General features: G+C 48.3%; 1 protein-coding gene across 3 annotated transcripts; it reads right to left on the bottom strand.

Annotated features, from left to right (window-relative positions):
• Positions 1-1183: 1183 nt before the first annotated feature.
• Positions 1184-10436, bottom strand: TAC4 (tachykinin precursor 4). Of its 3 annotated transcripts, XR_006270394.1 has the most exons (5): positions 8672-8729; positions 5343-5436; positions 3464-3493; positions 2564-2614; positions 1184-1535 (listed from the first exon to the last, which is right to left on the bottom strand). XR_006270394.1 is itself a non-coding variant. In XM_043473726.1 (3 exons), exons 1-3 carry the CDS (start codon positions 10434-10436, stop codon positions 1504-1506), a joined length of 225 nt encoding a protein of 74 aa, XP_043329661.1. In that variant the 3' UTR covers positions 1184-1503. The 3 variants fall into 3 exon arrangements, 1 of the variants encoding a protein (XP_043329661.1); XR_006270401.1 differs by lacking the exon at positions 3464-3493; XM_043473726.1 differs by lacking the exons at positions 2564-2614; positions 3464-3493; positions 8672-8729 and adding an exon at positions 10338-10436.
• Positions 10437-11003: the final 567 nt, after the last annotated feature.

Here is an 11003-nt window from a genome sequence, read left to right on the forward strand (position 1 = left end):
AGCAAGAAGATGAATTTAGGTGTATTTGGAAGAACCACCAACTAGAGGGGAGGTGTTTAGACGGGGCAGTGAGGGAGGGGGAGCCGCTCGCAGGTTTCTAGCCCACAGCAGGGTGTGCAGCAGTGCTGGCTATAGACCTGAGCCAATGAGAACGGTCAGTCATGGGACTGCAGGTCAAGAGCTGAGCATTTGAGGACCATGCATTCTATGTGAGTCCTTCGTGAAAACCCTCTCCAAGGACCTCTGAGCTCTATTGTTGGCACTGGGGTAAAGACAAATAAGCAGTCTGTGTACTTGATAAACCCTGTTGTTGAGATAAACTGTTAATTTTGTATCAGATATGAGTGCTGTGGTGGAAGAATTTGCAAAGTGCTGTGGGAAATCGGTGGAGGGAGTGAATGAGCAGTTGCCGGGTTGGGACCTCTGAGTAAGAATTCACCAGCATGGGAGGGGAATGGCATGTCCAGACACCAGCTTGAGGGGACATGGTGGGTGTGAAAAGGGTTGTTGGAGAGCAAGGGCTCCCTTGAGTGAGTACTTCTCCTTTGCCATCTGTGGTCGGTAGTTCTTCAAGGACAAATTCCAGTCTCCCTCCCTGCTCCCAGTCCCACCTGAGGGCCCAGCATAGTGCCAGCCAAAGAGGAAACTTACTGAATGGTCAGTGGCTTCAGCCAAAGCTTGAATGTCTCCAACTTCAAACATGGGAATAAAATATTCAGTCCTCTCTTCTGCTTCTTCACATTGAGTTGTCACAGTGAACCACCTCCCAGGACCACAGCTGGGCCAGGACTGGTCCCCCGTCACCTCCCTGAGATGTGGCCTTTTTCCTTACACTAGAGCTCTTCAAATGACTAGCTGCCTCTGACCCCAAAGCAGAGTGGTCCGTTGAGGGGCCACCTCAACTGAGATGAGATGAGCATTGATGAAGGACCTGGGCCCCAATTCTCCAAGTCCAAAGACACATGAATTTGGGTCCTTGAGGTTATGATGGTGGGTAGGCAAGGGCTACCTGTGTCCCAAGCCTGTTTTCCCACCTCAGGTGGGGACCAGGGCGATTTAGCATTTCCCTTTACAACTCTGGAAGAGGTCTCCTGGCTGCTGACATGCCAGGCCCCTGGGCAGGGTGTTGAGCCCAGGCCACCCCTGTCCTCTGCCCTGCACCAGAGAAGAAATCATTCGCTCTTCATTGGTTTATTGAACCCTTGCTGTGTTATCGGCACAGGATTTAGAGAAACGGGGGTAGGAAGGCTCGGTCCATCCAGTGAGGTCCGGGCGTGTGTGGGGTCATTAGCTAGCTTACAGTGGTGACCACAGTGCATTTATGCACGACCGCTGCCTGAGACCCAGAGTCCTGGGAGGGGCCCAGTGAGTTCAGCGTGGTGGGAGGGACACCTGGTGAGCACAGAAGACACGCAGAAGAGGGCTGGCCTTGTCGGCTGGTTGGCTGCTACATCCAGGTAAGGAGAAGGGTTTCGTCCTCTGGGAGGCGTGGGGTGGGGGCTCTCACTCTGACCCACGGTTCTCATCCTCTTTGCCTGGGAAGAGTGCCGCACATAAGCAGTGGTTAGGGGAGCCTTGTCTGCCTCCTCCACTCTTGGAGGCCTTCCCTGGTCATCCACTCAAGGCCCTCCATTTGCCCAATTCAGGTTTCTCCTGAATTGTTATTTAAGGCAATCAAATTCCAGGTTAATCTGGCAGAGCTTCCTTTTTCAATCATAAATGCCTCTAGAGAGTGGATGAGCCAACCCTCCCTAATCCTCTTTAAAGAAAGGGAGTGGTAATCCAGCACTTAAAATTCCATTGGCCCTCTGAGGGCCCCATGAAGTGCCCGGACTCTGGGGAGCAGGAGACTGTGTTTAGTCCTGGCTCTGTTATCAGTTCACCGTGTGGCTTTGGGCAAATTGTTTCCATCCCCGAAAAATGATTATTTCTGAGGTTCCTGCCAATGCTTTGCATGGAGGGATGTGCATTTCCATGTTGGCACTGGGGTGACTTCCATGGCCCTTCAAATGAAACGGCTCAAACACTTAGGAAAAACTCTTGGGGGAATATAGAGAATTTTCCCACGTTGATTCCTAAGAGCCTCTGTTGGAAGGAGCAGGTATTCTATCTAGGAAGCTAGAGAGGGGCCCACAGGTCTGCAGCTCTAGGGGGAGAGGTCAGGATTAAGGAAGCAGACTGGAGCTTGGTGTCTTAATCAGCTATGTCACCCCCTGCCCTTCCTCTTGAGCTTGCTAGCTTGAGCTATGAGTCTTTCCCCAGCCTGAGTGACTTATCTACTGATTCATTTACCTTCTTGTTTGTTTATTGAGCACCCCCTTTGAATGCCTTTGTGGTTGTGGCCCAGGCCAGAAGGCGTCAGCTGGTAACCCCTCCCAGAGTGATATTGCCTTTATTTAGGTTGTTGAAGACAGAAAATACCTTAAGACTCTCTAACAATTAGGGAATAAGGGGAATGTTCCAGGGTCTGGAGAACCACACACCATTCTCTGGGGCTTCAGCTGGCCCTGAGAGTGGGGAGCAGAATGTGCCTGTGTGTGCTGGTGGAGAAGCTATCACCTACCTTCTGTAGTTACTCCTCCTTGCCTCTGGACCACTGGTTCTCCCTGATACCCTGGTGATGAAGAGAGGAGACAGAGAAGAAAAAGAAAGTGAAGCAGAGGAAGACTGTCTTAGGAACCAAGAAAGACAGGGCCAGAACTGGGGACTCATGAATAGAGTAATTTCTCTAGGAACTGAGGTTCTTCATTCACTGATTCATTCATTGATTCCTTCCTCTTTCTCTTCCATTTTCCCTCCCTTCTGCCCTTCCTTCCACAAATACCTCATGAGCACCTCTAATAGAAACTGTGGGGACAGAGGAGATGGCAGACTTTCACCTGCCCGTGGGGTGGTTTTTACTCTGGGGACACCAGCCGTGTGACCCAGCAGAACAGTGCAGGGCCGTGTGCCAAGTAGGGCGCCATGCCTAGGCCATGAAGACAGGCTCTGGGTAGGGCAGGCGGGCAGGGAAGGAGAAGTAGAGCTAGGAGTCCCCTCAGTGAGGGTGGCCGGGAGGGTGTGTATGGCTTGCTCCTGGGAGCACTGAAGGGTGGTGGGTAAAGGCTGGTTTGTATTGATTTCGATTTGCCCTTTTCACTGAAGGATTTTAGACAGGGTTAGGGTTTTCAGTTTTAAGGTCCTTCTGGATTGATGAGTTTCTTCAATTCAGCTTTAGACCCACGGTAATTTTGAACCTTTGGCAGAACTGGATTCATCGCCATCTTCTCCTCATCCTTGCAGCTGCTCCCTAGGGACGCATAGACCACCTCTCTAAGGAAACAGCCAGAAAGCCTAGCATGCAGCCAAACCACTCCAGCCCCACCCTCGACAATGCCCACCCTGGCCAGAGCGTCTCCCCCACCTCTCTGACAACTTGGTCTTCCCCAGGAAGCACGTGGGGGAAGGTGTGGATAACACTTACCTGTTCCCTCTGACTGGATGGGAGGTGTTCCTGGGGGAAAGAGAAGAAATGAGGGTTGCCCTGCTTCCCTGGGGGTCCAGTGAGATGAAACGGGTCATGGTTCTTTGGGATCCACGCCTTTGGTGGGTGTCTGGGGGCTCTGGTCACCCCCTGTTGTCCTGGTGTGACTGAGCCCCACAAGGTACACTCTGGGTAGGAGGCAGTTTAGGGTAGTGAGAAGTGTGCATACTGTGGAGTCTTTGCCTGGTGTGAGTCGGGCATCCTTGGGTAAGTATTTAGCCTATGTGAACCTTAGTTTCCCTGCTGGTGATAATGGGGATATCATGAGATTTTTTTTTTTTTTATATTATGAGATTTAGTCACAAGTGAGCACAGTGTTCAGTAAATATTTCCCGTATACCCCCACCTCCTGCTTCCTGGGTTTCTGGACTTGGAAGAGACCTCTGAAATGGCCCAGGCCAAAACTCATTTTGTAAAAGAAACTGAGGCCAAAGTTTGGTCACAAGTTAATTTTCTCTATTTTATTTCATGGTGCATGTACCAGGAAGATTTTCTCTAATTTTTATATATATTTTTTAAAATTACAAAAGCAGTTTCTGAATAACTGCCCACTATGAAATGGTAAGGTAGAGGTTAGTGTAGTAAAAGTCTCCCTTAACTTTTGCTCTCCCTCACCTTCACTTCCTATCCTAGATGTAAAACACTGGTGACAGTTTGATATTTATCCTTCTGGAACTCTCCCTATGTTTTCATATGTGTGTGTGTGTGTGTAAGTATGCAGTGATTTTTTTAAACATTTAGGCTCTTATCTTACGTATTGTTATATAACTTGCTTTTTCCACTTAGCCAATATCTTGGAAATCTTTCTCTATCTTTCCACAGATCTGCCTCATCCATTTCAATGGCCACAAAGGCCATGGATGTGCCAGACTTCCCTGGTAGTCCAGTGGTTAAGAATTCACCTTCCAATTCAGGGGACTCAGGGTTGATCCCTGGTTGGGGAACTAAGATCCCGCGTGATACAGGGTAACTAACTAGGCCCATGCTACAACTAGCGAAGTCCAAGTGCTGCCAGCAAGACTCAGCACAGGCGAAAAAAAGGCCATGGATATGTCTGATATATTTTGATTATCCCCCCATTGATAGTTTTTAGGTTATTTTCACATTCTTGCTACTTGGCACAAATACCTCAGGGCTTATGTAGCAATGGCATTTCTATTTGATGGATTTCCTGGATCAGTCAGAAGGTATGCATGTTGCCAACTTTGATGGATATTGCCAACATGTCCTCCAAATGGACAGTGTATTAAAGTGTATGGAAGTGCCAGTGCTTTCATATCTTCACCAAAACCACTTTTAAAAATTTAGTTGTCAATAAGAAAACTGCTCTCTGTTCAGGTTTTTTTTATCTTTGTCCTCCCAGGATACAGATTTCACATCGAGAGTGCCCTCAGGGAACATAGATCCATTTTAATAATTCTACTTGAACTAAACAGAATCTCATAGAAAGCTTCGTCTTAGGCTTTACTCACATCAGAGGCAGATCTCAAGTTCCACCACCTCTCCATAGTCCTCCGCAGTAGCCTAGGAGGGGCACCAGCAGGGTGCAAAATATTTGTCTCCACCCGTAAGGTCGCTGCACTCCCCAGATGCTGGGGTGGTTTGTACCTGTTGCCTGGCATAACTAACAGTCTCTGAAATGTCCTGATTTGGATAACAATTGACATGGACACTGTATCTCATTCCACGGCGTGAGCGACCCCTACTGGACTGGGGTAAGGGATGCTGAGTCCTGGGCTTTAAGTTAGGGCCTCTGTTTGGGGTCAAAACCCACCCAGAAGCATTCCTCCCTGGGCATCCGCCCACATCTGTCACTCACCTCCTACCTGCTTCCCCATTAGCCCAAAGAACTGGCTCGCTTTGCCCTTCTTCACATCCCGGAGCTGAAGTAGGATGCTGGGGATGACATCTTCCTGAAGAAGCAGAGAGTTCCTTAGAGTTCGGGGGAGGCTGACAACAAGACAGTCTGAACAATAACAATCTCAATGACCCATGCTCTGTGCTGGCATTGATCTCCTCACATTTTATACAATACTGTAAATAATAATAATAACAGCAGTAATAAATGGCTAACGTTAAAGTGTTCCTAAGCACTTTCATATATTAACTCAATCCTTACCAGAACCACATAAAGAAAGTACTATTTGGGTCTCCATTTTACAGATGGAAACTAAGGCTCAGAGTGATTACCAGTCAGGATGTGAGATGAAGCCAGACTGGAACCCAGGTCCTCTAACTCAAAAGCTCAGACATTCCAGGCATTTACGCTTCACAACCACCATGTGAATTATCCATTTACAGATGGGGACACAGGTTTGTGGAGATTAGGTGACTTGTCCAAGTTCATACAGGAAGTGACAGAGTCAGAATCCAAACTCAGTCTGACTCTAGACTCCTGCTCTTCTCTCTTCCTCTGGCACTCCCCTCATTGTCCTGGATTTAACCTGGGCCTCTCATGGCATGTGGCCCGGGGAGGAGGCCACTCCCTCAGGCAGAGACATTTTCATCCTTGAGCTGGTGGGGTGAAAGTTCTGGACCAAGGACTATAGATTTGAGTTCTCATTTCTCCATTAACCTTTGTGACCTTGGCCAAAGGCCTCTCCTTCCCTGGTTTCTACTGGAGCCTCTGATGAAGGGCCTGCTTGGCTCTGCTGAGATGGAGAGATGCTTGCTAGTGGAGAGAGTGATAGTGGGTGACAGTCATTAGACCATCTTCACATCTTTGTATCCCCAATACCTGGCATAGTGCCTGGTACACACAGCAGCTCAGCATGTATGGGATGCAGGATGGCGAACGAATGGCCCTTTCTCTGATAGTCTGGGAATAGGGAAGAGGATGGGGTCTCCTTTTCCAGGAAGGGTGGGACTGGTGACTAGAGCCCTAGAGTAACACAAGCTGCCTACCTGGAGGCTGGCAGCTGGGGTTGGGTCATCGGCTCGTCCATTCCCAGTTTCCCCAGGGGCAGCACTGAAGCTTCAGGGACAAGCGGGGACCTGGCTGGGGTGCAGTGGAAACCCCCTTGGCTCTCCCAGCTTATCCCAACTTCTGGGATCAGGACTGGATTGTTTTCTAAGCCTTGGACTAATTCAGTCACTTTCAGTCTGTCTCTTCTCCAGGACATCAGTGGCTGGGGCAGCTGTCTCAGGCTGGAGTCATCTAGCCTGGCCAGGAACCGGAAAAGTGTCTTTGGGGATTTGGACCTATTTCTGAAAAGCTTATGAAAAGCACTTTGCCTTGGTAAAAAGCAGTCTTCAAATGCAAGCTGGACAGAATGTTTTTTTTCTCCCACCCCTCAGGTTTCTGGGGCCCTTTAGGAGGCTTCTTTTACTCAGGAAGGACTCTTGCCCAGACCAGAAGCCCTTCTTACTCCTTTAACTCAAATCCCCAGCTCCAGGCTGCAGCCCGGGAGTCCTGAGAGCAAGGGAGAAAATCAGATCATCCCTAACAGAGGCATCATTCCTCATTCAGATGAGGTGGTTCCTATATCCCAAATTCTGTGTCTTGGGAAGCAGAGGGATGTTAAACGAGAGTGAGCCAAGAAGTATCAGATGCAGGTGCAGTGTGGAAAGTCCCACGAGGCACTGGTTGAAATCGATGATGTTTCCCATGTAACTGTGTAGAGTGGTCCCTGTTACACAGCTTCCCAGTGCCTGGGCCATGTCCCCTGATGTTTGGCAGAGACTCCATGTCAGAGCTGGAAAAAAAACCTCGGGGGCCATCTCCCCACTCCCCCCCCCCACCTCCCATTTTACAAGTGAGGAAACTGATGTCCCCGGGTCACACAGAGTCAGTGGAGAAGCTGAGACTTGAAGCTTCATCTCCTTAGCCTGCTGTCTTCTCAACGGCACACAGTTCCCGTTCAGACAAACCAGGAAGGAAGCCCATCAGGAGGAGGGCCACCAGGCATGGCTGTTACTTGATGGCTCGTCCTGCAGCCCCAGTGTCCTCACCGTCCCCGGACTAGGGGACAGGCCCAGCCCTGTCCCGTCTGCCCTCCTGGATGCTTTCTCTGAGCACTTTGCCTGTGTATCTCTAGTCCACTGGCCTCATGCCCCTGTCTGATGGGACCCTCCGAGGTCAGGATCTCTGCCTCTCTGATCAGATGGGGTGAGGCACAGACGCTGTGTCTCTAGCTGTGAGATTTCTTCCCATTGACAGCACTCAGGTCAGCTTAGTAGGAGAGGCTGGTAATCAAACCATTTCTTATCAGGGAATAAGTTTCTACATGTGAGACAAAACAGTGATCCCACTCCAAGTTGACCCCCTTGAAAGGACGTGCTGGACAATGTCCTCCGAGACACAGATATACAGAATAAGACATTGGGCAAGGTGTACAGCTGTGCTTTTGAAGCTGTGTAATATTGGACGAGCGGCCTGACCTTTCTACGCTTCAGTTTCCCTATCTGTGATATGGGGATAGAAATGGTGCCTTTCCCACAAGGTGGATATGAGGATTAAATGGGGTTAATATTTATGAGGCCTTTAGGACAGTGTCAGGAACATGTATATGTTAAATAAGTTTGTTAAATGAAGCATGAACACAGATACTGTTCACACACATACACACACACATACTGTTCACACACACACACACTGTTAATTCCATACACCACTGGGCCATTCAGGTATGACATAAATCAAATCCCTTACAGTTATACAGGTGAAGTGACAAATAGATTCAAGGGATTAGATCTGATTGAGTGCCTGAAGAACTATGGATGGAGGTTCACACTGTATAGGAGCGGTGATCAAAACCATCCCCAAGAAAAAGAAATGCAAAAAAAAGAGGCAAAATAGTTGTCTGAGGAGGCCTTACAAATAGCTGAGAAAAGAAGAGAAGCAAAAGACAAAGGAGAAAAGGAAAGATATATCCATCTGAATGCAGAGACCAGAGAATAACAAGGAGAGATAAGAAAGCCTTCTTAAGTGATCAGTGCAAATAGAGGAAAACAATAGAATGGGAAAGACTAGACATCTCTTCAAGAAAATTAGAGATACCAAGGGAACATTTCACACAAAGATGGGCAAAATAAAGGTATGGACCTAATAGAAGAAGAAGATATTAGGAAGAGGTGGTAAGAATAAACAGAAGAACTATACAAAAGAAATCTTAACGACCCGGTAACAATGATGGTGTGATCACTCACCTAGAGCCAGACATCCTGCAATGAGAAGTCAAGTGGGTCTTAGGAAGCATCACTATGAACAAAGCTAGTGGAGGTGATGGAATTCCAGCTGAGCTATTTCAAATCCTAAAAGATGATGCTGTGAAAGTGCTACACTCAACATGTCAGAAAATTTGGAAAATTCAGCAGTCGCCACAGGAATGGAAAAAGTTTTTGTTCCAACCCCAAGAAAGGCAATTCCAAAGAATGTTCAAATTACCGCACAATTACACTCATATCATATGCTTGCAAAGTAATTCTCAAAATTCTCCAAGCTCTGCTTCAACAGTACGTGAACCGAGAACTTCCAGATGTTTAAGCTGGATTTAGAAGAGGCAGAGGAATCAGATCAAATTGCCAACATCCATTGGATCATAGAAAAAGCAAGAGAATTCCAGAAAAGCATCTACTTCTGCTTCATTGACTACGCTAAAGCCTTTGTGTGGATCACAACAAACTGGAAAATTCTTAAAGAGATTGGGGAAACAGACCACCTTATCTGCCTCCTGAGAAACCTGTATGCAGGTCAAGAAGCAACAGAACCAGATATGGAACAACGGACTGGTTCCAAATTGGGAAAGGAGTATGCCAAGGCTGCATATTGTCACCCTGCTTATTTAACTTATATGCAGAGTACATCATGGGAAATGCTGGACTGGATGAAGCACAAGCTGGAATCAAGATTGCAGGGAGAAATATCAATAACCTCAGACATGTGGATAACACCACCCTTATGGCAGAAAGTGAAGAGGGACTGAAGAGCCTCTTGATGAAGGTGAAAGAGTAGAATGAAAAAGCTGGCTTAAAACTCAACATTCAAAAAACAAAGATCATGGCATCGGGTCCCATCCCTTCATGGCAAATAGATGGGGAAACAATGGAAACAGTGGCAGACTTTATTTTCTTGGGCTCCAAAATCGCTGCAGATGGTGACCACAGCCATGAAATTAAAAGATGCTTGCTTCTTGGAAGAAAAGCTATAAAAAACTTAGACAGCATATTAAAAAGCAGAGAGATTATTTTGCTGACAAAGTTCTGTCTAGTCAAAGCTATGGTTTTTCCAGTAGACATGTATGGATGTTAGAGTTGGACTATAGAGAAGGCTGAGCACCAAAGAATTGATCCTTTTGAACTGTGGTGTTGGAGAAGACTCTTGAGAGTCCCTTGGACAGCAAGGAGATCAAATCAGTCAATCCTAAAGGAAATCAGTCCTGAATATTCACTGGAAGGACTGATGCTGAAGCTCCAATAATTTGACCAGCTGATGTGAAGAACTGACTCACTGGAAAAGACCCTGATGCTGGGAAAGATTGAAGGCAGGAGGAGAAGGGGATGACAGAGGATGAGATGGTTGGATGGCATCACTGACTCAATGGACATGAGTTTGAGCAAGCTCTGGGAGATGGTGAAGGACAGGGAAGCCTGACACACTTCAGCCCATGGGGTCGTAAAGAGTCGGACAGGACTGAGTGACTGAACAACAACAAAATATGCTTGTATCTCTTTGGAGGTCTATCAGGCCAGGGGCGACAGCCTTGAACATGCCCAGAGAGGGGAGGCAGACACCCTACCATGCAGTGTACAACCTGCTCTCTTGCTATCATGCCCTGCTCTCCCCAAAGGCACCTACCTCCAGGGTCACAGCCACCCAGGAGCCCACTTCAGCATCGACTGCCAGTTCCTTGTCACCTGCCACAGTGCATGCAGACAGCCCCAGGAGGAGAAGCAAGGTGACGCAGAGCAGCATCTTGGGACCCTAGGGGACCCCTCTCAGCCCAAAGACTGCCTCAAGCAGGCTTGGTCCTCTCTCTGGCTCCTCTTAGTAGTTGGGGGAAGCTCCACCTGTTCTGTCCTTTCAGCTACTCAGCCTCTTCCTTCAGCTTATCTGATGCCCCGGGCCATTTCCTGTAACTCCCCACCCCACTTGCTGGAAAAGCCAGTGATATCATGAGCTGCCCAGAGAAGGGACCAGGCCTCCTCCACTGCCGCCCCCAGAAGCTGATCTTTGTTGCAACACCACCTTACCTTTGGCTGCGTTCCCCCGGGAGGCAGGTGCACAATGGGGCAGTGTGTAAGGCCTAGTGCTTTTGGCTTCCTGACTAGAAGCCCTGAGGGGGCCTTGGCATCTTGGAAATGGAGAGGGGGAACTGCCTGGCTTCTCCCTTCCCCTGCAGGAGAGGCCTCTCCCCAGTAGTATTCTACCACTAGTTTCCCTTTCCTGTCACTGCACCCCTTCCTTGGCATTCCCCGCCATGTCTTGCCCTAAGAGATCAGTTTAGTTCAGTTGCTCAGTCGTGTCTGACTCTTTGAGACT

The sequence above is a fragment of the Cervus canadensis genome, chromosome 1 (assembly GCF_019320065.1).
Source record: "Cervus canadensis isolate Bull #8, Minnesota chromosome 1, ASM1932006v1, whole genome shotgun sequence".
NCBI lineage: Eukaryota > Metazoa > Chordata > Mammalia > Artiodactyla > Cervidae > Cervus > Cervus canadensis.